The sequence below is a fragment of the Crocodylus siamensis genome, chromosome 15 (assembly GCF_052110815.1).
Source record: "Crocodylus siamensis isolate JL-2025a chromosome 15, ASM5211081v1, whole genome shotgun sequence".
Lineage (NCBI taxonomy): Eukaryota > Metazoa > Chordata > Crocodylia > Crocodylidae > Crocodylus > Crocodylus siamensis.
In genome coordinates, this window is record NC_143409.1 from 25,914,858 (window position 1) to 25,941,035 (window position 26,178).

A 26,178-nucleotide genomic window follows, 5' to 3' on the forward strand; every position below is an offset into this window, starting at 1 on the left:
GGAAAAAATTGAAGGCATTCAACCTGTTATACCCTGTTAAAAAACTTTACTTTGACACTAAGATTTTGCCCGATTTGACAAAATCCAGAGATTTGTTTTTATATTTTTGCCCCCATAATTAGGTGAACACGCTCCCTGAGAAGGTGTGAACGAGATGCTGAGGGTGCAGAGACCTATGAAGGAACCTCTCACTGTTTTCAAAAGCCTCGGGTTTTTTTGTTTTTGTTTTTAAACAAAACAAAAAAAACCCCCTAACAACCAAACATTCTTGCTTGCAGAAAAAACAATGTTAAAAAGGTACCTGAGCCTGAGTTTGCAGACAGGCTGAAACAACAGCTTTGAGGTATGAACTGTCTCTTCATTCTTCAAATGCTAACGATTTCCTTGCTTAAAACGGACAAGGAAGAAGATACTAATATTAGAAAAATTCATACCAGAATTTTCTAAAGCATGGGGTTGCCTATATGAGGAGGAGCAGAAAAGACCCACGTCTACTCAGGACAGACTTTAAGACAGGGAGGCGTGGTTGCCAGGAGTGTATGATTGATCTCATTCACCAGAAGGGCAGTGAACTTCCAAAACACTGAGAAACAGTGATATAAAAATCAGCCAACCTAGTTTGTTAGCACAATAACAAGAGTCCAGAATAAAGAAGGACCCAATTCAACTCCTACTCACTTTAATGGCAGTTAAACTGGGTCCTAGGACACACATTAGGTTTGGCACTGAGCAGCCCAGCTCATGCAGCTTTGGCATACAGCTCTGTGTTGCTAAATAGAAGACTGACTTAGGAACAAAATTCTGATCAGAAGCCCACGCCCAGAGCTGGTTAAACACACCGCAAAGGCAACGCTTTGTGTTCTAGACTCCACGCTGCCTACTACTCCTCAATGCGGTTTCATGTCAGATGTGGAAAAAAGCATTCACCTCTCAGGCAGAATTCATGCATTCAAAACACAGCATATGCTTTAAGGACAAACCCCCCCAAAAACTGAACAAAAGAATTGCTGGTATCAAGACTGAATGAAGAAACCTAAGCCCATACTGAGTGTAAGTCCAGATATAAGTGTTAGAAGACAATTGACAGCAACAGAAAATAAGTAGTTCATATAATAATCATCACTATGTATGCAAAATAATAAACATTAATATTTCCATTAAGGTTTAACATTAATAAATTACGTGATCTATACTTCAATAACAGGATAGTAAATAAGGATGAAATTATCTAAAAAAAAAAATAATATTGGTCTCCTCTGTTCATGCTGCAGAAATTCACTTCTTAATATCTACTCACTATTTTTTTTTTAAATGTATGAACCATTCTAGATGTCTCTACTAAAGGGATACTCTTTTGCAATCTAATGGAACTACGAGTGGACTCCATCTTTGGCATTGGCTGTGTACACAAACTTTGTTTAGAACTAAAACACATTTGGTAATACAGTATAACCTCATAAATCTGGAATTACCAAAAATCTGCCCCCTACCACTCTAGGACTGGCCGCCATTCCCCTCCGCCCTCCTGGAAGCAGAGGGGGAAGCTTGCATGCAGTGGCTGCCACCGTCATTCACCACTCCGCTCTGCTGCTCTGCATTCAGCTGCTGCTCCAGGACCAGCAGCCACTATTCGCCCCCTGCCCTGCTCCATGACCGGCTGCCGTGCTGGTTTAAAAAATACAGCATTTTCAAATTTTCAGCAGGTGCTCGGAAATTAGTTTATACACACAGATAGCTGACTGGTAAGGTTTTCTTGCCTTTGGCTTTTGTGACTGGACACAAAAAAATATTAAAGTGTTAATGACTCTAAAGAGAAATAAAAGTAGGCAGATTAAGGCCCAATGTCCAGTGAAGAGTAAGACAATTTACAAACCTGCCCAAACGGACATTTAATCAGACAGTTTAGGATCTGCAAAGACATGTTCTTTCTAGTCTAGACTTCTAATCCATCAATGGGAAAAAGTCTAATATTATTTTTGTCCTTTTCATCAGCACTGTAAGAATATATCCAACTGTCAGAGTAAGTTATACATGTAACACAAAATAAAAACAAAGAACACTTCAGTGGGCTTGTTCAAGGGGGTCATTTGGGGGGGGGAAAAAAACTGTAGCAGGCAACACTGAACCATTAATCTGTTTTTAATCAGACACAAGTTAAATAGCTCTGTCTATCCAACACATCTGTATATGGACAATGCTTCAAGATCATTGTAAACATACTAGAGAAATTCTCTATTTCCACCAATAGACATTTAAAATGCAATTAAAATTTTTAACTTGAATCCTGTTAAATACATTTGAAAGTCTTCAGTATGCACACTGACCATGCCCTCAACTTAAATTATGAAAACACTGCATGATTTTAAAGAGACACTACATGCTTGAAACTACAGTAGAGCTACTTCTTTTGTCAGTCTGCATTTTAAATTTAATAAACAGAATAAATTAACTATGAGCTGAGATTATGAATAACTCATTGTCCTGCTAGAGGCCTACATCACATACTATATTTATATTCATCTGTACAGGAGAAGGACAAGCACAGACTTGTTTGTGATCCACAAGTCCAGTATTTCAATAGCTGCTATATATTGCTACACTATTTTCACTGACAATACATTTTGCAGACTAAAAACACTTTTTATAAACTAAAAATGTCCATCTACAATATCCACAAAACCATGTGTGGGAAGGGGGAAAAATATCAGTTAAGAAAATACTGATAAATACTAATCTAAAAATTTACCTATTTTGAGAGAGAAGTCAGGAATTAACATACACACCAAACCTCCAAAACATATTTAGGAGAAAACAGTCTCAGCAACTTCTAAGTCAGTTATGTCTAAACACAGAATACTGTCAATTTGGCATTTTCTCAAGAATCGCTTATAGTATATTTATGGCCAATACACTGCACCTTCCATACATACTACTAAGTCTTGAGTTGGAAGCAGGGACTGAATACATTTTCCAGTGTTCCCTGCAAGTAGAGTATGTATGATTTCTCTTGGACAGCTTTCTTACCCTTTCTGGCTAATGAGAGTAATTATATTTGCACTAAGACACCAGCCAATATTATGGAATTAGACATTCATATGAATACTGTTTACCAATAATACAACAATAGAGAAACACATGGACTTTCTAAAAGGTAGGTAAACAAACACTAAAAACATTTTAAAATACTGAAGTACAACTGCACTGTAAAATAAGTTGTTTTACTATTATCCATACTATAATGTGCAAGGAACTGATACTATCTGGAACAAGTTTCAGACCTGTCCAGGATAGCCAAGTAGTAAAGGTCATGTGGCTATGAAGGATGGCTAATCAACTATCCACAAATTCTACCTGTTATACTGGAAGATGAGACAACTATACTGGCAGAGGTTTCAGCAGTACTAGTTCACATACTTTGCACTTGTCTAGAAATTAATTTTTGGTAAAACTATTAGAAGTTATTTTGTATTGAAAAGGAAGGAAGGTTATTTATTCAAAATCCTCTCACTAGCTGAACCAAAGTATCTTTGAATATAATCATGTAATCCCCAAGAGTCTTTTTTTTTTTTTTTAAAGGCATGTTCTTATTAAAGGAGAGATTTTTACTTAGTAGCCATTTTGTCTTCAACTTGGACATGATACCCAATCTGAATGCAATATAAACATGCTGTCTGAGAAGCTGGTTTCCAAATATCATGTTGCTGGGAAAGGAAGAAAATGTAAAAATGTGTACCACCTAACCTATTATAAATCAAAACAACCTGAAGATAAACTACACAGCCAGGAAATTCAATAGCTAATATTCCCTCCCTAAGTCACCTCATTGCACACAAAAACACTAAACAAAAGCCACTGTTTGTGGATTAAGGACAGAGAATTGTGATTTACTGCTTAATGTTTTTTAAAAATGAAAAAGCTAGGAAATTAAAAGTTACACTTCATAATACTCCTCTCCCTCAACAGTGTGTGTAATGTATTTTGGTTTTCTTTTTAATTCCACATTAACTCTGCATACCATGAATGCTAACCATAGTACAAAGCAGTATAAACACCAGGTCAATCCATTGTTTATTAGATATCCATAATATGGGTAATGTGGGAGGAAAGGATTACTGTACATACACAATTCCCAATATTCAAAGCATTAAATTAGATCTAAACAATGCTTTTACATACACCAAAAGCCACATATTCATTGCAGGTGCCAGGCCTTCACATTGTTTCTTTTTCAAGAATAAAGTAATTTTTCATTTGCAGGACAAACTAAACTCAACTAACCTACCCTTCATGCCCACCGCCTTAAAACAGGCATACAAGTTCAGAAGAATGTGGATTTATTATGGGATTGTTTTCTTTAAAAATCTGCAATGAAACTAGATTGTTACAAAGAAACTTGCATATCACCATACCAAGTAACAGCCCAATCACATGTCAATTGCTAGACTGCAAATCCATGGAAATAGAGGTGTATAATAGGATCATTATAACTGTAACACTTACTATATATACACACATACTCTATATATTTTCCTTGTTGCATTATTACTTTGTATTAGTGGGCATAGGTCTAATAGAGATAGCAAAACTGGGCTTAATAAGCATAAAACTATACAATACATTCAATTATTAAAAATAGCTTAAGCAAGCAAGATGATATCATTTTAAACACAGATGCACCATAATTATTATCTTGGGATACAAATTAATATACAACACATAACATGGCCAAACCCTCAAACACACCCCACTGTATATTATTCCTGGGGGGGAAAAAATGCTGCTACCCTCTGAATAAGGGGGGGAGGGGGAAGACACACACCTGTGCATGTGTAGATAAACACACATGCACATTTACACGCACACATATGTGGCACTGCATTTCTAACAAGAATATTCTGCACAGGAAATGCAGAAAAACCTTTCAAGGATGATTTCTCATCCTGAATAAACACTGAAAAAAAACCCCAAAACAATAAAATCAATCTAGGGAAGGTAACTGCTCTCGGAGCCGAGCAGGTTTTGCACTGCATATTAAATATGGTTATGTATGATGGGCTGCTTGGTCTCGATTCACAACAGGGCTGGGGGGGGTCGTGTGCGCGGTGGTGCAGGGTGTGTGTGTGTGTCTGCCTGCCTGCAAAGCCAAGTAAACACATTTTCCATTCCCCATCCCCCACCCCGACACACGCACACACATACGCACGCACACACCATCATGCAACTTATCGCCCCATGTTCTTCCTTTGAAATGCACCGAGTACTCGGGATCCCCATACGTTTTTCAACCACTTGTTTTTCTGCAGCTCCACGAGCCGCTTGCACACGGATTGTGGCCCAGCGGAGCCAGGCGTGCACATGAAATCATACCGCCCAACTCCCTCCCCCCCCAAACCCCAAACAGCACGAAGTAAACAGGCAGCAGGCTGTGGACAGGCACATGCGGCGCAGGCAGGAGGCAGGCAGGGCTCGGGGCCCGCGGCCGGCAATGGAGGCTGCTCTTACCAGATGGAGTTCTTGATTTTGTGTTGCAAGGCGCTGGCCTCTGCCCCCTGCAGCCCGGGCACCAGGGTTGGCAGTGTCCCCCCGGGGCCGGGCAGCGGCGGCGGCGGCTCCGCTTGCTGCTCCTCTGCCATCATCGCTGGAGGGGCGCGGGCGCAGCGCTGGAGACACTAGGCCTTTCCCCCGGACCTCGAGTAAGTCGCCTTTCCCTGCTGCCCGGGGGACATCACGGGGAGAAGCCGAGCCAGGTCCCGCCACCGCCGCTACGCCGGGGGATGGGGAGCCTTCCCGAGCGGCAGGCGCATCGCGGCGCCGCCTGCGGCCGCCCCGCCGGGGTCTCTCCGCGCCCCGCCCCGGCCCGCCCCCGGCCCGGCCCGGCCCGGCCCGGCCCGCCGGCACCTGGCCCCGCTGCAGCCGAGAGCAACCCGCGCGGCGCCGCCGCGACTTGTCTGCCGCCGCCGCCGCCTCGCCAGTCACGGGCGCCGCGCGCAGGCTCAGTGCCGCCCTGTGCTGTGCGCACCAACAACACGGGCCGGGCCGGGCCGGGCCGGGCCCGGTGGGGGACGCGGGGACACCGACTTTACTGCTCAGCAACAGCGCCGGCAGCGCCTTCCCCGCGCAGGCCGGGCTGCATGCAGGCTCCCTCGGGCTGCTTAAATATTTCATTATTTTGCAGGGCTGCGGCGTTGCCCAGTGGCCATGGAGGTGTCTCGAGGCTCTGGCAGGGGGTGAGGGTGGCTCTGAACCCTCCAGCGCCCCTCACAAACGGCCCTTGGGTCGGGGGAGCCGGGTTGTTTATTGTTTATCCTCCTTAGCAGAGCTGCCGGCCTCTTACAGAGACATGGCGAGAACAGGCCTCAGAGCCCCCGGAGCTTTCACCCTGGTCGTGCAAGAGCTGTGGGAGTCCACCAGCATAGACCAGACAGGATTAGGGCCTAGGGCCCTTATCCCCAAATGCTTCTGGTTTAGCCTGGTGTTTACCAAATACTCATAGCCCCACCACCTTCACAGCTGCTGGCAGCATGAGGCACAACACCTGGCACCAAGACAATACAGGCGCATGCATGAGGATGATGGGTACAAGTAGCTGAGGTTGCACAACCCTAAAATGCAGTCATGCATGGATACATACATAAGCTGTAAGCTGTACACACTATCAAGATCGAAGGTCTCTATCACAGGTTATTAGCATGTAACGATAAGTGTTTTTTCATGATCAGGGCCATCCCTGGGCAGGGGGCAAATCAGAGCAACTGCCCTTGACCCCGCACTTTGGGGTCCCTGTGGAGCCGGGCGGAGCAGTGGCTCTGTACCCGGATGCTCACAACCCCTCCCCACTGCTGCTGACACCGCGGCAGCAGCAGCAGCAGCTTCCTCGGGTCCAGGGCCTGTGGGATCGGAGCAGAAGTGAAGCCACACATGGGCTGATTTGTCTTGGGCCCTGCACCTTGTTCAAGTTGCCTGTGTTCATGATACAGGTTTCCCTTGCTTTATACTATACATGCGTTCCTGGAAAACGGTGCATCACTTGAATTCACATAAAGGAAACCCACTTTACAATGTAACAAATAGGGATATGTTCCAAGACCTTGACTGTACTGACCCCCAGACCCATTTTTACCACTTCTACAAGACAATTTTGGTACTCACCAACAGCAGACAGTACACACAAGCACAGGGTGGTAGTGAACATTACCATAATGGGGATGGCAGCTACAGAAACACGTGTCACAGACACCAAGTGAGGAGGGGCAGAGATCCACACAGAAGACTATATTTTGGTGCAAGTCATTCCCACAATGAACTGCACAAAGCAGCTGACCGCGGGCTTCCACCACACCAATCGCATCAGCGTGAATTTACCTCGCATATAACGATTTTTCTATATAAAAAGGGTCATCACATAAGAGCAAATTCACACCTACAGAACCCACATAAAGCAAGGGAAACCTTTACTTGCTTTAAAATCAGCTGTATATTCTCACTTTTTCCAAAAAAAATCAGGCAATATGAATTTGTGTTTATGAAACAATATTTTAAAAATTGCCCTTTACATGATATTCCTTTACATCACTTGTGGGTACAAGAAGCCTTACAAAAGGTTTGATTCTTTCCTGCTGCCATGTCTATAAGCCCTGTCCCCTGAGCCTTACCCCCAGACTTCCTCTCTAGTTTAGAACCAATTAAATATCTCAGTGATGCCTTCCACTGTAGCTCCCCAGGCAAATTCTGTGCCAGAACCGAAGTAATGCAACACTCCCACTTTTTTGACCTACCAGGGGACTAGAAGCAGTATGGATATCAGTCAAAGGAGCCTTTAGGCTGATTCAGTTCACTGCACTGCCTGGATGTGCCTCTGACGCACCAAAATATAAGAGGCACAAAGGTGATTTAAATGTCCCTTTCCCCTCTCTTCCCATTCCTGCCTGCAGTGCGTCTCAGAAGGAGTAAGTAATCAAGTCAAGGGACCCCACTCCTAAAGAGCTTACAAACCAAGGGTACAACTCAGATCAACATGTGGTATCTTAGACCTATTTTGTCTCCTTCCCCAGGCAAGAAGTGTCCAGCCAGATCCACCTGTGTGCAGCCCCATTTACTTGGGGGCTGTATACTGTTTTTAATCTGTACTTGCCAAAGCCCATCCATACAGATCTGACTGCAGGTTCAGTCTATTTTCAGACATGCTACAAAAAATTATGGTAACACAGGCAGGAAAGATCTCTAAGGGAGAAAGAGGGGTGACAGTAACAGTTTGGGTCACAGCTGAAGACATCTTTGTTTTTCCTTTTATATGTAAGAAGTGAGTGACAACATTGCCCAATTTCATCGTGAGAAACGTAGGCCTAATGAGAGCTAATAATTCATTTTTTACAAATAAATATATTTGCGATTTACATTTTTATAATAACATTTATATTTTTATGTTTATAACAACAAATAATTAGGCCTATATACACACTGCCCCTCTGCCAGCTTTAGGGGATAGAGATTTGTTAGCTGCTATAAACAAGCCCCAAAAAGATCTGCTGAGAAACAGGCCTTCTGGCACTCCTCCAGCACTACTTCTGGTTCAGGAGGTGGCATAGATGGAAAGAGCTTTGCATGGTGTTCAGACAGTAACCTGTGGCCTAGGTTTTGTTTATAAAAACCTTGTCCAAACAGTGAAGCTCTTTCATTCCTGTTTACACACACACACACACACACACCCCTCCCCCCCCCCGAATTGGAAATTTTTTAAGAGCCTCCCCAAGGACTTCAGGAATGGGGAAGAAGAATGCAAGTAGCATCTGTAAACAGGAACAGTTAAAAAGGTCACTCAATCTTGAAAGTGCTAAATTTAAAGTCCTGAAATGCCAAGCCTTTTTTGCAACAAGACTATTAATGTGCATTATGAACTGTTGTAATAAGACCAAGATGTATATACCTGGGAATACTTTCTAGCTTTATGGCAGTTTATATGTTGATCTAAGTAAGGCAAGGCCTGCTGTCAACAGTTGAGAATGCTCATATTTATCTGAGAGCAGAATGTGATCCAACATGATCCAATGAGTACATCAAGTTTGAACAGCCTACCTATAGCCTTGATCTTGAAACCTTGTAATTGTATCATAGTGAATCATTCCACTGAACCTGATACAATTACCCATTACAGTAAACTTAATCAAATTCTTAAATGTTTGCATAATGATGGATCAATATAATAAATCAGAAAAAATAACAGTATTTCAGATGTATGAAATGTTATCATATTACTTTTAGTCTAAAATAAAACATACAAAGCAAGTTAGTTGTTTTTGAGAGTAGAAAACCTGGTCATTTTCATCCCTTGCAAATTTAGTTCTCTCTCCTATCGCTCCAAGAATTCAGCAGTAATCACATACTCCTACACACATATTGGCATCATGTAGCAGCAAAAAGAAATTAATTTACATCTACTTTGGAAAATCTCCCATGCTTGGGGGGCTTTTCCTATATAATTATTACTCGCCTCAGTCTACCAAATGTAGACAGAATCAGTTCTTTTCAACACTGTGTCCTAAACCAGGGATGGTCAAAATGTAGGCTGTGGGCTGGATGCAGCCCAACTAGGCCATTCTATCTGGCCTGCAGGGCCCCTAAAAAAATTAGAAAATTAATATTTATCTGCCCCTAGCTGCTTGTCATGCGGCTCTCGATGGCTTGCCAAAACTCAGTAAGCGGCCCTCCACACAAAATAATTGCCCACACCTGTCCTAAAGTAAATGGAGCCAAAACTCTCATTTCAGAATATGCTACTATTAAGTTGCAGTCCTATCTACAGCAGGAGGACAAACTATATTTCAGTTGCATCAGGAATGACTGCATTGTAGCCATTTTCCACTCTAACATAGCAAATAACCCCCTCTCTCACAATCCCAAAATCATTACTGTATTTATCTTTAAGGTGGAGGGATTTATAATTGCATTAGGACCTGACAGCAGGCATGACACCTTTCTGAGACACAGATGGTTTCCTGGACCTAATAAAGACCATGGCTGAACTCTTACACCTTAGGCCTAATCTTACCTTTTCTTTTTTCTTCTCGGTTTAAGTATATTTTTAACTTTTTTAATTGTGGGAAAAGCTTGGACATTGTAACCTCATCACCAGCTTGGAAATGGACTCTTATGTATGTGACAGTGATACCACAAGGCTCAGCAGAGATCAGGGTCCTATTGTGATGGCTGACCAACAAGTATAAGAAAAGATAATTCCCGTTCAGGCCTTTCATTATAGAGAAAGAAAAATACTTTTTCAAACTGATCCTGAGAGGTCCCAGGCATACTATCCTCCCACAGAAGTCACTAGTAGTTGGTGTCCACTACCTTGCATTATCAGACCATGGGTGAAGGAAAGTGTCTGCATGAGGGAACTAACAATGTGACTGCAATAAGGCACTGTAGACCTATTCCAAACTGACTGACTGATTTGCAGAAGTTATTCATAAGTTGAACAAACTATTTTTGTGAGACAGGGAACATCTTGAAATAACACAGCAGAACTTAGAAATAAATTCACAGGGCATTCAATAACAAAGAAGTCTGATTTGGCCCGCATTTGCATGGAACAGACTGAACTTAAATTAGCAATGAGAATCAAGGACAACAAGAAGTCCTTCTTTAGGTACATAGGGAACAGGAGGAAAACAAATGGGAGTGTGGGACCATTGCTCAACAACTTAGGAGAGCATATTACTGGCGCCCAGGAGAAAGCTGAACTCCTGAATGACTACTTGGCCTCTGCCTTTCACCAGACCAAGGGAAAACCATGCCAGGTAGAGTAGAGGATGAGCACGGTAGGAATAATCGCCTTCCTACTGTTGTCATAGAGTTGGTATATGACCAATTAATAAAATTAGACATATACAAGTCAGCAGGACCAGAGGATCTTCATCTGAGAGTGCTGAAGGAGCTGGCCAAAGTCATTGCAGAACCCCTGGCAAAACTCTTCCATAATTTGTAGCACTCTGGAGAAGTCCCTGAGGAATAGAAGAGGGCCAGTGTTGTGCCCATCCACAAGAAGGGCAGGAGGGAGGACCCAGGTAACTATAGGCCAATCAGCCTAACTTCCATCCTAGGGAAAATCCTAGAAAAGTTCATCAAGTTATCTATCTTCAATAAGCTTGCAGAAAGTAAGATTCTGAATGACAGTCAGCATGGCTTTGTTGTGGACAGGCCTTGCCTTACCAACCTCATCTCCTTTTATGACCAGGTAACTTGCCACCTGGACACAAGAGAGCAGGTTGGCATTGTATACCTAAACGTCCAAAAGGCCTTTGATCTTGTATCCCATGATGTCCTCATAAGAAAATTAGAGGATTGTGAGCTTAACTCTGAGAAAGTCAGATCAGTGAGGCACTGGCTGCAGGATAGGACCCAGAGGGTCGTAGTGAACAGATCTGTGTCATCCTGGTGAGAAGTGGATAGCAGTGTTCCTCAGGGGTGCTTGGTCCACTACTTTTCAACATCTTTATTTATCATCCCCACATCCAAATCGTTGATGGGGTCACCTGACCACCAGTTGTCTTTCCTGCTTGGTGCAGGTGGCTAGACCTAATGATCTTCTGAGGTCCCTTCTGGCCTTACAATCTATGAATCCATGACTTACAACACTAAGAAAGCAGAAAGCCCTACATCTATATATCCTACTACCTAAGAGGCTGAAAAATGTTCTTTAGTTAAAGAAAGGTATGCAGCAGAAGCAATGTTTTCAGATTTGGTTGCCTAGAGGTAGATACCTGTATCCATATTTAGACACTTAACTAAGTGTCTTTGATTTTTAGAGGTGTTGAGCATACCCAATTATATTTTCTTGCTAATGAGAAGTGCACTATAATAGGGTCAAACTCTGCTTTCATTAACACCAGTGCAAATTATTTCAATGAAATAATTTCTGAAGCTGCAGTAATATAACCAAGAATGGAATCTGGCCCAAACTGATTTATGCTTAGGTCACTGCATAAAAAATCATTGGCTTTAAAGACAACATACATAGGGCCAGCCTGGCTGACTAATATATGACAAAGACCCTGAGCTTGTCTCTCCATTCCTTGCACCTCTTGTCGTTATTTACACCAGTATAGTGGGTGTAAGACACTATATAACAGAAGAGTAACCTTTTGTACTACTTTGTGAAAGTATAAACAATTCCATGAGGTCTAAGACAGTGGGAAAGTAGGCCCATGATAAATCTTATGAAATAAGGAGGAGTTTGTGCCAACATAATTAACCTAAAGACATAGCTAGGGATTTATTTAACAGCTGTGAAAGGAACCAGAGAAAACCTGAACTGAGGTGAACTGGCCAAAGGGGGACTTTAGGCTTGAGAGTTCATTTCAGTGCCTTCTGGCAACATCTACCTGAGGACAGTCTCCAGCTATGTGTCACAGCTTGTGTGCTTAAGTGCATCGACTTGCCTAGTCTGGTGCATGCATTAAGGCATCTAGACTGCTCAATATAAAAACATTTAAAATGGACCTTAAGCCAAGTATCCCTCATAGGGTGGTTTAATGTTTTAGGTCACAGTCCTACAGATGCTTATGCACAACCTTATATTTAAGCACATGAGAAGTGTAAGTATATACAGGATTTGGGTATTATTCTTTTCTGCTCTGTACATATAAATATTACAAAAAATAAGATTGAAGTTATGACCATAAATAAAACATTGACACATTTGACCCCTCTGTCAGTCCAAAGAAACTTCTTACTGTAATTTAGTCACATTCCCAAACATTCTCATGCCTATTTTGAGGACAAGAGCTCATTTAAGGAATTGTAACATTAACATGGTTAGCAACATGTCTCCCCTTGTGTAGAGTATTGTATCACTAATCTAAAAGCTGCTGTAAAATCACTAGTTCTAAAGATCTTGTCATCTCTTCCAACTCACAAGTCTCAGATTCTACAGGACGGGGCACAGGTATTCACTAGTGGATGACCTTCACAGTGAAGTCAGGCACGAGCACAAGATTAGATGTTTTGAGATAAGAAAGGACCAGCTGTCTGATGGAGGACAACTCCACTGAGAGGTCTTGGAGGTAGGTAGGAGTTAACCACCCATTTTGCTAGGTTGGTTCAAAGTTTTTAATTAAGTTGATTTTTCTTCCGTTTTTATAGCTTAAGATCTATCTCCCAAAACCCCTTCTGCAAGGAAAACTTGTGTGTTTAAAAACAATGTAGCCTGTATTCCAGGATTTTTTCTAATGTATCTTGATGCCACTTTGGTTTTTGTCCTTAATATGAAATGTCTTTGACAATTACATTTGGGAATATATTGTCTGATGTTTTTAAAAGAAAAAACTCTCTGCCTTTTATTCCACTAGGCAGATAACATGGAAGGATGCAGAACTGTTTGTGTAAAAAGAACTACTTCCAGATTCTTTATTCTCATAATAGGAACAAGCCAATACCATCAGCAAGCCTGACTTTAAAATCCATCTAGAAAAAGCCCCTTCCACGAGCTTTAAATGCTGCCTCAACAAACTCCATTGTGATGCCTTTCCAATGAGTTTCCATCATCAGGGATCACAACCCAGCAGCAGCACTAGCGATATGAAGATATGATAACTGATAAATAACCTCACCAAGCTTAGTTGGTCCAGCAGTACTGATGTTTTCAATTATGTACTAATTAAAGTGCCTGGCTTACCCGGAGAGCTTTCAAGTGCAAGTCATGCCAAGAGCTGGGAGAAATTAAGGTACACTCAAGTCAGTTAGAATAGTGGAAATATTTAGTATTTGAATTCTAAAGGCTCACAGGATTCCTTTCTCAACAGGTCCTGACAGAGATTTGTTTGGTCCCAGTAGAAGCTGGGCCCACAGAAGAGGACACAGCATAACTACCTGACAACTGAGACTACATGCACTATAAAAATCTCCTGTTTTAAGTAGGGATGCACTGATACATTGGTTTGATATTGGATCAGTACCAATATAAAGAAAACTGGCTGTATCAGATATTGGGCCAATAATTTGGCCAATAAATGCTGTGCTGCACGAAGCCACAGTGCAGCACTCAAGCAGTGAGGCGCACAGCTAGCAGTGTGGAAGCTGGGCATGGAGCAGGCGCTGGTGGTCCTGGGAGGATGCTGCATCCATCCCAAATTTTGCTGCCATTCCACTCCCAATGCCACCACCGCCAGCCACCCAGTGCAGCCCTGGCTCAATGCCTCACCTCCACCCATGTGCCAGGAAGAACTGGGGCTGCACTCGGTGGCTGGTGGCAGCGGTGCTGGGAGTGGAGTGGCAGCGAAATTTGAGGTGGATGCAGCATCCTCCAGAACTGCCGGAGCCCTCTCTGAGCCCAGGGCCCCCCCCCGGCCAAGAAGAGCCTCACACAGCACCGGCTGAAGTCCATGCCACCCAGATGTGGGGACACATGTTCCCCGCCATGCCCTCCCAGGGTGCAAGCAGCAGCAGGAGCCACCCCACCCTGGCCATGAACTGTGGTTCCACCCCCCGGGCAGTGCCTGCCCCTGCCCCTACCCACTTCCTCACTGCAGGCTGCGTTGATGCACGTCACCCCCCCACCATGCCCCTTCTCTCCCCCTTCCACCACACCAGGCTTACAAGCCGGAGGCAGCTGTATTGGAAATCAAATTGGTATTCGCCCATATGTCTCCTTAAATATCAGCTATTGGTATCACCCCCCAAAATCTCTAGTGGTGTACCCCTAGTTTTAAGTGGGCCCACCAGTGATTGGTCAGGATCCTACCTCTTATCTCCAGCTAAGGAAGAGTGGTTTTTAGCAATCTGAATAGCTATAGAAACATACAGCAAGTATACTCAATTGCCATGATTCTTTACTGCCTCACCACTTACAGGTTTCCCTCACTTTATATGGGTTCTGTATGTGTGAATTCGCTCTTATGCAATGACCCTTCTTATACCAAAAATTTGCTATAAACAAGGTAAATTCACTTTTATGCAATCGGTGTGGTGGAAGCCTGCAGTCAGCTGCTTTGTGCAGTACATTGTGGGAGTGATGTGCACCAAAATATAGTCTCCTGTGTGGATCCATGCTCCTCACTCATCTGCGACACATGTTTCTGTCGTTGCTATTCCCATTATGGTAACATTCACTACCACCCTGTGTTTGTGTGTACTGTCTGCTGTTAGTGAGTACTAGAATTGTCTTGTAAAAGTGGTAAAAATGGGTCTGGGGGTCAGTACAGTCAAGGTCTTGGAACATCCCTATTTGTTACACTGGAAAGTGAGTTTCCTTTATGCAAACTTGAGTTATGTGCCATTTTCCAGGAATGCATGTACACCATAAAGCAAGTGAAACCCCTTATATAGTAATATATTTCATGTATGGAGTGGTTTTCCAATGGTATCAAACTAGAATTATGCATTCATGTTGTGCAAGAATAAATGATTATGTGAAGCAAGGCAAGGTGAATTAAGCTCACTCAAACTCTGGGGTTAGCTTGCCCTGAGACCTAGATGGTAGATCAGATGGGAAATATGGGATCTTCCTAAAGTAATGTATAGATCAGGTGTGCCCAACCTATGACACAGACAGCCTCTGTGAGGCACATGACAGACTGTGGAGGGGACAGGCAGCATAGTAGCAGATAGGGCAGGGAGCCAAAAACAGAGCAGCAGATTGAGCAGAGAACACAGGGGAGGAAACAGAAAACAAAGCATCAGATGAGGCAGGGAGCAGAAAGCAGAGCAGCGAAATGGGCAGGGAGTACAGGGCAGGGAGCAGAAAACAAAAGAACAAGTCAGGCAGGAAGCAAAGGACAAGGAGCAGAAAGCAGAGCAGCTAATGGGCCAAGGAAGGGGATTGGAATGGCACTTGAACAGTGAAGGGCTTACCATTCGGTATGACTGCCAAAAAGGCTGCCCCCCACTAGTATAGATTATGTACTTTTCTCTAAGCAAAGGTGATAACATTAGCTTCACAAGAAGAGGTATCTTGGCTCTTCAGTGTTGCAATTTATTTTAATTGCTTTAATTTTGGAGGCAGACTCAGGTCTCCTGCATAATATATCCCTTGTTCTGTATAATTTTACTTGGGCTTGATTATTGTTTGAAAAACTTCTAGCTATAGTGTCCATAACATATTACATAATGGTCTTCACAGTCAGTGGGGGGAAAAGGCACTGCCCATGAGGGGACTGTAGATCATGAAGACCTAGGCCAAAAAGGGTCCTTGTGTAAACTTTATGATAGAAGTCTTAGGAAATAAATGATTAGAAGCCAAGGGTTAATAATGATGTTTAACCAAATCAGGATGTAACCTCAGTGATATCCTTCCAATTTCAGTGCTGCTTACTCTTTCTTATTATTGGAGATGGGTCCTTCAAAGAACTCCTCATGATCAGACCCCTGTACAAAACTCCATGTCCTTTTGTGCTGGTCCAGAGGCCCATTTGTGCAGCGTTCCATGAAATTCAGAGCTTGTGATGAAGAAATAAGCACACGTCTCCTGTGTGGAAGTTCAGCTTTTTCCTTGCTTTCCTCCTTCACAACCCCAAGCAGTAGACTTAAAGGCCTCTGAAACAAGGTAAGGTGGGTTTCCAATATGTTGTGCACCCTTCACTGTTGCAACAGCCCATGGGAGTTTTTTTCCTTCAGATAAAGAGGTTGGCAAGCTTCCTATTATGATTTATGCTGGATCAGCAGCCTCCATGACTCATCTCTCATATGCATGGTCCTTTCTGGCCTTTTGTCTTTCAGGTTGGCACCACATTATGAGGTGTCTCAAGCACGTAACAGGAAAACATACTAAAATCAGTCAGGCAGCAGTAGCAGGCAAGTAGAACCATTCTCACCAGCTTCTGAGTCCCAAATTCAACGCCTCCCAACAGTACACTTCCCTAGTAGTGAGAGATTCCCAAGATGGTTATAAATCCTGTTGGGTGCACAGACAAGGATCAGCCAGGATTTGAATGCACAGATGAATCTCACAGTGCTTGAAGGCACCATGTGGTCTCTTGAGAAATTACTCTGCATTCTCCCCAGCATAAAAATGGGCTTCCATTGAATTAATGCTACATATGGCTTTGCAGTTGAAGCACTTGGCCTTTATGAGCAGGAAGTATCTTGAAAATCTAATATCAGGATAGCAACATTTTCCTGATCCCTTTTCTCAGAGTGCTAGCAAGAATGAGTGGAAAGAAAAAGGCTACCTGCATACTTATACATTCTTTAGTTTGTGTCTGAAAGTATGTGTTGTAACACACCAATATCTGACAAGCCCTAGAACTGTGTGCATTTCTCTTGTAGTTTTAGATTGTACCCCAGTGCAAAACTGAAGTACTGTGTCAGGAAGAGCTACAGTCAGTGTGATTTTGCAACAACTGTACTATTCTTTAAGCATCTCTTTTCACAGCTCCAGTTTTCCTTGGCCAACATGTCAGCCCCTCTCTCTTCCTAAAGAGTCCACCAAGTATCACTCCTTTGTGGTGCTCCCCTTCTGGCTAAATATACTAATTTTCAAGATACCTTTGCCCACATAGCTGCTTTGCTGCTATAGCAGCTTCACCTGATTACCTCTTCAAAACAGTTCTGCCAGAAGCTACTACACCTTCTATGTAGGCTTGTTGATTAAAACGGCCCTGTGTGCTGTCTGCTCACAAGAATGGCACTATAGATGCCTAGTCAGTCCACAGCAGGAAGTGTCTGGCCTCCACTCCATGACCATCTGCTGAAACCAGGCCTCCTCTGGCTAAAGTCCAGCATAAAGTAAATAGAGTTTCACAGCCAGATTTCCAATAACAACATAACTGAAGAATATGTCTCTCTCCAATCTTTAAACTCTAGATATGAGACTTCCTTGAAGCTAGCATCCTTAAAGGATAGTAAGTCTTTTGTGGACTGAGTGAAGCTCTTTCTGATTTATGCTGGGCTATACAGATTGTTTAGGATTCTAACAGGGGAAGCAGTCCAGTGTAGGTAGCATATTACTGTCCTAGTTCTACTTAGTTCCATTCACCCATTTAATTGTTTTAAGCATTATTTCAATGTTTTGATATCAATGAAGAGGAAAAATTAAGTAGTCATTAATCTGGGATACTTGCACCTTACACTATATGCAGAGAAGTTGGTGAGGAGGTAGGAGAATTCTGAATGTTACTATTGTATGATTTTGTGTATGGTATAAAAGAAAGAGACTCAATGAAGTGTGAATGATTTTTAAAAAGAACAGATTGCTGTGTCTTAAAATAGGTCAGGTTTTTGGCCTAGTTTCCTTGAAATTGTCCCTTTCAGCTACAATGTTTGACTGCCCATGATAGTACCATTGCTTTTTTTCTTAGCTACAGCTTTGAGTGTTTCTAATTGTGACACAGACACATTCATACATAAAACCACAATGGAGGAGACTGGAAATCCCTTCACAGATTCTGAGCTAGTTCCAATAAACAATACAATCCTGGAGACAGCCTTGCCTTCTCCTTACTTATAGCCCTGTTATAAAATAGATGCAACTCTCAGTCATACCGATGATGAACAATTACCTAGGAGCCAGCATACCTGTGTGACCATACTTACCCATTGTGTAACAGCGGCCCATAAAACGCTGTCCCTACACAAGCACACCTATTCCTTAGAATCGGCCAAAAAAGGTATAGAGCAGACTGAATGCAAGTGCCAGCCCAGTGTTTCCTCAAAACCTTGACCAATAGGGCTAAAACTTGCCTCCAACCTGCCAAGTGTTGACTTCACTTCCTGCTTGCTGACCCCAACCTAGCCTCTTGCCAGATTTCACTTTCTCAGCCCCTCTTAATTCCTAGACTCCAGTGCAATTCAGTGATTCCTGAACTGGACTTGCTCTTCATACTTCAGTTCTGGCTCATATCACTGGCCAGTCTTATTCTAACCACTGTTCTGGATGATGCACGCTGTAGTCCACGTCCCTTTTCTGTTTTATAAAGAGGTTTTAGAATCATAGAAAATTAGGGTTGACAGGAACCTCAGGAGTTCATCTAGTCCAAACCCGTGCTCAGAGCAGGACCATCCTTAACTAGATCATCCTAGCCAACCATTTGTCTAGCCAAGTCTTAAAAACCCCCAAGGATGGAGATTCTACAACCTCTCTGGGTAGTCTGTTCCAATGCTTTATTACTCTCCTTGTGAGAAAGTTTTTCCCAATATCTAACCTAAACTCACCTTGCTGCAACTTGAGACCATTGTTCCTTGTTGTGTCATCTGCCACTAGTGAGGACAGTGTAGCTCCATCCTTTTTGGAACCCTATTCAGGTAGTTGATGGCTGCTATTAAATCCCTCCCCTCCTTAGTCTTCTTTTCTGCAGACTAAACAAGCCCAGTTCCCTCACCTTCTCCTTGGAAGTCATGTTCCCCCTAACCTTTTCATTGCCCTCTGCTGGACTCTCTCCAATTTGTCTACATCTTTTTTGTAGTGGGGGGCCCAAAACTGGACATGAGTACACCAAATGTGGCCTCACTAGTTACGAATACAGGGGAATAATCGCTTCTCTCAATCTTCTGGCAGCACTCCTAGTAATGCAGCCCAATATGCTATTAGCCTTCTTTGCAACAAGGGTACATTGTTGGCTCATATTTATCTTATTGTCCACTGTAATCCCCAGGTCCTTTTCTGCAGAGCTGCTGCTTAGCCAGTTGGTCCCCAGCCTGTACCAGTGCACAGGATTGTGCCATCCTAAGTGCAGGAGTTTGTACTTGTACTTATTGAGCTTCATGCACTTTCTTTTGGTCCAGTCCTCCAATTTGTCAATGTCTCTCTGAATCCTAGCCCTACCCTCCAATATACCTCCTACCTGCTCCTCACCCCAGCTTGGTGTCATCTGCAAACTTGTTGAGGGTTCACTCCATCCCATCTTCCAGACTGGTAAAGATATTGAACAAAACAAGCCCCAGACCGACCTCTGGATCATTCCACTTGATACCAGCTGCCAACTAGACATTGAGCCATTAATTACTATCCTTTGACCGATGATCCAGCCAGTTTTCTATCCACCTTACAGCTCATTCATTCAACCCATGCTTCCTTAACTCGCTTGCAAGAATGTTGTGGGACATTATCAAAAGCCTTGCTAAAGTCAAGGTATATCATGTCCACTGCTTAGCCCACATCCACAGAGCCAGTCATCTAAGCATAGAAGGCAATCAGGTTGGTCAGGCGTGACTTGCCCTTGGTGAATCTATGCTGCCTGTTTCTAATCACCTTCTTCTCCAAGTGCTTACAAATTGATTCCTTGAGGACCTGCTCCATGATTTTTCCAGGGACTGATGTGAGGCTGAAAAGTCTGTAGTTGCCTGGATCCTCCTTCTTCCGGTTGTTAAAGATGAGCACTATATTTGCCCTTTCCAGTCTTCCAGAACCTCTCCCTCTCCCAGTTGCCACGAGTTTTCAAAGATAATGGCCAGCAGCTTTGGAATCACATTGGCCAATACCCTCTGCACCCTCAGGTGCATTGCATCCCACCCCATGGACTTGTATACCTTCAAGCTTTTCTAAATAGCTCCAGCCTGTTCTTTTGCCACTGTTGGCTGCTCACCTCCTCCTTGTGCTGGCTGGGTGCAGAAGCCTGGGAGCTGACCTTGCCTGTGAAGATTGAAATAAAAAGGGCATTGAGTACTTTAGCTTTTTCTGCATCATCTGTCACTAAGTTTCCTCCCCCATTCAGTAAAGGACCCACACTTGCACTGATGCTCCTCTTGTTGCTGACATACTTGTAGAAACCATTCTTGTTACCCTTCACTTCCCTTGCTAGCTGCAACTTCACTTGTCCTTTGGCCTTCCTGATTTCATCCCAGCATGCCTGAGTGATATTCTTATACTCCTCCCTAGTCATTTGTCCAAGTTTCCACTTCTTTAAAGCTTCCTTTTCGTGTTTTAGCTCACTGAAGAGTTTCCTACTAAGCCAATCTTCATACTTGCTAGTCTTCCTGCACATCAGGATAGTTCAATTCTTGTGCCCTCTGTAAGGTTTCTTTAAAATACAACCAGCTCTCTTGGACTTCTTTCCCCCACAGACTGGCCTTCTATGGGATCCTGCCCATCAGTTCCTTGAGTGAGTCAAAGTCTGTTTTTCTGAAGTCCAGGGTCCTTATTCTGCTCCTCTCCTTTCTTCCTTTCCTCAGGATCCTGAACTCAATCATTTCATGGTCGCTACTGCCCAAGTTATCATCCGCTTTCACATTCCTCACCAATTCTTTCCTGTTTGTGAGCAGCAGGTTAAGAAAAGCATGGCCTCTAGTTGGCTTCTCCAACACTTGCACCAGGAAGTTGTCCCCAACACTTTCCAAAAGCTTCCTGGATTGCCTGTGTACTGCTGTATTGTCCTCCCAGCAGATGCTTAATTAAGCCTGTACAATCTGTAAATTAGAATCTCTGTTTTATACCGATTGTGCTTTATGCCCTGTGTTGAGAATGAGTTTGAACTGGTGTGTCAAACAAGTTTTAGTTAAAGCTCCTCCACCACCATTTTTCAGTGCAGAGATGATGATATACATGATGCTGGAGACTGCATGATGCTGGAAGCTGCTGGAGTGTGTTTACAATGGTCACAGTTCCTGAAGGGAAGCCCTTCAGGTAGCAAAATAAGTCAGGCTAGATGTGCAATTCTAATTTTAAACAGAGTGATATACTCAAGAGACTCAAGTTGGGAAACTCATGGGATTCTGGCCCAGAGAGGTGAAGGTTCTGGGTCTGTCACTTGGAAGGGTTGTCACTTGGAAGGCTGACCAGTGACAATAGCAAACTTTTCTTCTGGACTAAGACTTTTGGACTGAGTCTTAACCCATGCTTTCAAAAGTGACTCATGATATTGGGTGACTCAGTTTGAGGTACTAACCCACATTTTGACCATTTTCTGGAGGGACTGAATACCCAAAGTTTCTGCTGACCTTAGAGCTATTAGCACTTTTTACTTCTGAAAAAATCAGGGTTTTTCAAATTGTTCATCCAAGCAAAATAAAAAGGACACTCCATTTTAAAAAAAAAATCAGCATTTCTTGTTGAACCTAAACTTCCATTAAAGTCCTTGGACATTTTAGGTGCGCAAGAATGTCAGCACTGGGCCTTAATTAATAGTAAGGATTTGGCTATTTTACATTACCAACATTTGTTTGGATTGTGTTGAAAGGAAACACATTTGAATAAAAGTATTTTAATGTCATCCCATAGGACAACAATTAAAATATTCTTGTTTAATGAAATAAGTTTGGTGAACAGCAATTTATTTATAAAACCCCTTTTGTTATACAGGATTTTTAAAGCTCTTTACAGATAACACTAACTCAGTATTTACATTATTTCTTTCTCATTTTATAATGTGCTCAGATCATATGTACAATATGTAGCAACTTTGAGCTGAGCCAAAGGAACCAACCCACATCAGACTGCATGACTGCTCTAAATACCATGGAGGAATACTCATTGCCATCGAGAGCTGATAGTTATGAGCCTACAAATAGACCCAAAATTTTAAATGAGTCAACAACAATTCAAACTCCCAATGATATTTTATTATGCTGAATATTTAAAAATAAAATATTTAAAAGTTGCATCTAAGTTTAAGAGGTTGTAGGCATCCCAGAGCAATTCCAAATATTAGAACAGAACATAGATCAACTGTTTACATTGTTCCAAACATCTAGGAAATGCCTGAGTAAATGCTTGGGCTAAACAAGCCTGTCTGTAACTTGATGCTGTGCACCTTTACTACTTTTGATAGCCAGTCTAGCTGGTTTAAAGCTACCTCAGCTATGGCTACACATGCTAGAGTCACACCTCCCAACTGCCATGTAGATGTAGCCTCAAGAGTGTCAGCCATTCCATTAAATGGTACTATTCAGTATGAATATGGGGTTGTTTTATTAATAAGGATTTCAGAATTAACTTAATCTGTTTAGTGTCTTGATATAGTTAAATAAATTATGTTTCTTATTTGAGTTTAAATTGATACAGCATGTGTGCTTAATCTATCTGGTTTGTAAACTTGCTAGGAGTTTTGCCGTCGTATACAATTCAGTAAAGAATAGGCATTGCTTATTTCTTACCAATGTAAAACACACAAAATTTGGTCTTGTTCAGTGCTGGTGAATGGTATTATTGTGCAGAGGATCCAAATTCAAGTTCTAAACTCCGTGCTTCATTATCCAGATACACAGGAATTGGTGCTTTATGTTTATAGATACCTCAGCAGCAGCTCCTGGTGTCAAAAGAAAAAGAAGATTGTAAACTGAATGTGTCTACTAGGCTCACAGCACAGGATAAAAAGTCCTGGTTCTACTGCTTAGAGGACAGTATTCTGCCCTATTGGCTTTGGAGGACACTGGAGGGAGGGAAAACAATGAAAACACTAACTCATAATTCATCTGGTTGGACTCTTGTACTCAAACTGTCTAGGCACTGGATATAGTTTGAGCCAAAATTAGACTATAAAGAAAGACACTACTGTGATGGATAAAGCCAGATGGTAGTGTGGGGAACTGGTCTTTACTAATATGTTGGGTTGGAGCCTGAGCACAGCAAACCAGAAAACTTCCATTAACTTCAAGCAATTTGAGGGTCTTAGTCTGAAATATTCCCAATGCATTTATGGTACATGGCAAATCTCACTAATCAATTTAAAAGTTATAGTATCACAACTTGAAATATCACTGTACACGTCCAAAAGTACTGGCTACTATCATATGATGAGGCCTCTAACATTTTTATAACACTGGGCAGGAAATTCAGCTACAATATAAACTTCTACATTAAGTCACCACCTCACATTCTTCAGTGTTGCATGTGTGAACATGAAAGACCACTGGTGCGTTTTAAACTGAATAATATTTCATTATACATTGTATGTAAAATTAAAGACAGTGGAATCAAGTCTCCCATTTTACAATGAACATGCTTTCAGTACAGGAGAGAACTGGGTGGAACACAGCAGACTTGAAAAGGCTTTGCTCTTTGGAATGGGATTCAAAACCATTTTGCAGTTCTAAATCAAATTACAGTACCTGTACTGTAGCAGCCCAGTTCATATAATGAAATCTAGTATGTGTTAGAATTCAATGTGCTCTATCAATTCAGAAGAATCAAAGATTATAGTGAATACTGAATTTCCATTGTTTGTATTCTTTTTGGGATTTTGTTACATTAGAGCTATAAATGCCTTTCCAGTTCAGTCTACAAATGTAAACATTTCACCAACACGGCTACCAAGTACACCCCTGAAACATTTCACCTGGCACTTAGAAATCGATAGATAGACTGTCAGCAAAGGTCACACTGTCATATACTATGTGGTCTTGAATCATCTTATGGTGGTTGGAGACAGTGGAGGAAAGCGAATGGGGACAAGACAGGAGAAATCCTAAAAGAGTTCATGTACTGAAGGGGACCCTCAGACAGAGAAAAAAGAAAATATTAAATAACTGCATAGTAGAGATGGATATAGACAAATGCCTGATGAACCACACTGAGTTTTCTAACATGGAGGATCAGTATTGTCATAATATAACTGAGGTTTCTGCATAGAAGTTTGCCCAGAAAAGTTTGAAAAAAGCAGAGAAGGAATCAGTAGTTTCTATGCTAATCTGTTCTACTGTTTAAACCTTGCCTTAACTTGGGGAACTGAGCATAGCCAAAGTTTCTTACTTCTCCCCTTGGAGCAATAGACTGTTAAAGGGGGGCACACATCTCCCTTCAGAAAAGAGAAATAAGCAGGAATTTCCCCCCGGGATACTACTTCTTCCCCATCAGATGCTGCTACAGTACCCGTTGGCAAGAAATGCTAGAGTTTGAAGAACTCCTCAGCCAAGGATGAGGTGCACTAGTTGTTCACATTTAGAGTCTTCACCTCTAACTTTACTACATCAACCAAAAAAGGTGATTCAATCTTCCTCTGCTTTTACATTAAGGCCTGGATAGAACTGGTTAAAAACAAAAATCACATTATTTGTTTCTTTTGAAATTTTCCAACATTTAAAGGGAAAATATCAACTCCACAGCAAACCAATTTAAGAATCTTATTCGTGTCTTGCACTATTAAAAAAGCCAAGCTCTAAAAGACCAGTTAACCAAGGGAGACACCATTTTGGAAGGAACAATTCCCTGCTCAAACGTAAGCCACGTTTAGCTAACACTTCAGAGATAGGTTATCTGGAAAGGAGGCTCAGAACTTGTATTAATGCAGTAGGCCCCCAACTCGAGCTGTGTCTGTTCAGGCTTCTAAAAACAGTTTATCCTGGGCATGCTCAGTGCCTTCTTGGCATGGTCACTCCCATACTAGTAACTTGATACCAACCCTGAGAGTCACAATAATGTAAGCCAAGCACAGAGAAATAGGACATCCATAGACAATCCCTCAAGGAGTTAAAGCAGCAGTATGATACTTTGCTGACTTAAGATTAGGCTACACCAGCAAGAGTAATGTGTAAGGATACCTGTGCAACAATCAACAATAGTATAAAAAAGCAGATGGGACTCAAATACTTAACTTAAAATCAGCTCTGAAAATGGATTTTACAAATGGCAGGTTCATACACAACAAATCTGCTTTTGGAGTTACTGCAATGCACTAGTTTGACTTCAATTATCACTATACATCTAAAACAGGTGTGGGAGAGGGAGCCAGAACTTACTCACTTTAACATCATCAACAAAATTATTAACTAATTCCAATTACTGGGCTAAATTCTGCTCTTATTTATTTCTGTGCTACTGAACAGCAAATAGTACGGTTGCAAAATGTGTTATGTGAGGGCAAACTTTGGCATGGTAGACATACATAATCTTTATTATTTGTTATATACAAGCCAGAAGGGACACAGCTTGAGTTTCAGATGCAAGGGTGAATTTGCAGGGTATGCAGTTAGGTATGGGAGGAATTTTTACCTTTAAGCTGAGCATGTTTAATGTGAAGTCAAAGACACAGACATGGCACACCACAATGCTATTTTTTTTAAACCAAGCAAGTCTGCTCCACTAGCCTTCACATCTTTATGATATCCTACATATTTATTGTTCCCTCTGGATTTTTCTTTTTGTGTGCACTTCTTGAATAGAAAATTCTGCAGTCATAATATGGAGTTGCCTCTCACAGAAGAAACTGCTGTCACAGTCTCTTCTCACTATGCTTATATACACTTCTTAAGAATTGTAACATTAGCTAACTTCTGTTTGCATTGAAGTATTCTTACATGCTTCTTCCCAGCCATCACCAC

The 26,178-nt window shown here is 42.1% G+C and overlaps 2 protein-coding genes across 8 annotated transcripts in view; one reads left to right on the forward strand and one right to left on the reverse strand.

Annotated features, from left to right (window-relative positions):
- The window catches only part of RFX7 (regulatory factor X7), an 83,270-nt gene extending 77,634 nt beyond the window's left edge, over positions 1–5,636 (reverse strand). For 2 of the 3 annotated variants that reach the window (XM_090028355.1, XM_090028354.1), the window contains exon 1: positions 5,503–5,636. In XM_090028355.1, the coding sequence (XP_089884481.1) occupies positions 5,503–5,636 (134 nt within the window). The remainder of the gene's footprint in view (positions 1–5,502) is intronic. The other variant, XM_090028356.1, reaches the window with a different exon arrangement.
- Positions 5,554–26,178, forward strand: part of TEX9 (testis expressed 9) — a 108,436-nt gene continuing 87,811 nt past the window's right edge. The window contains exons 1-3 of one of the 5 annotated variants that reach the window (XM_090028361.1): positions 5,558–5,693; positions 12,929–13,058; positions 16,294–16,534. The gene's annotated coding sequence lies outside the window, so the exon portion shown is untranslated. Of the gene's footprint in view, positions 5,694–12,928; positions 13,059–13,396; positions 13,719–13,796; positions 13,908–16,293; positions 16,535–26,178 lie in introns of those variants that run through there. The other 4 variants (XM_090028357.1, XM_090028363.1, XM_090028362.1 and 1 more) reach the window with 4 other exon arrangements.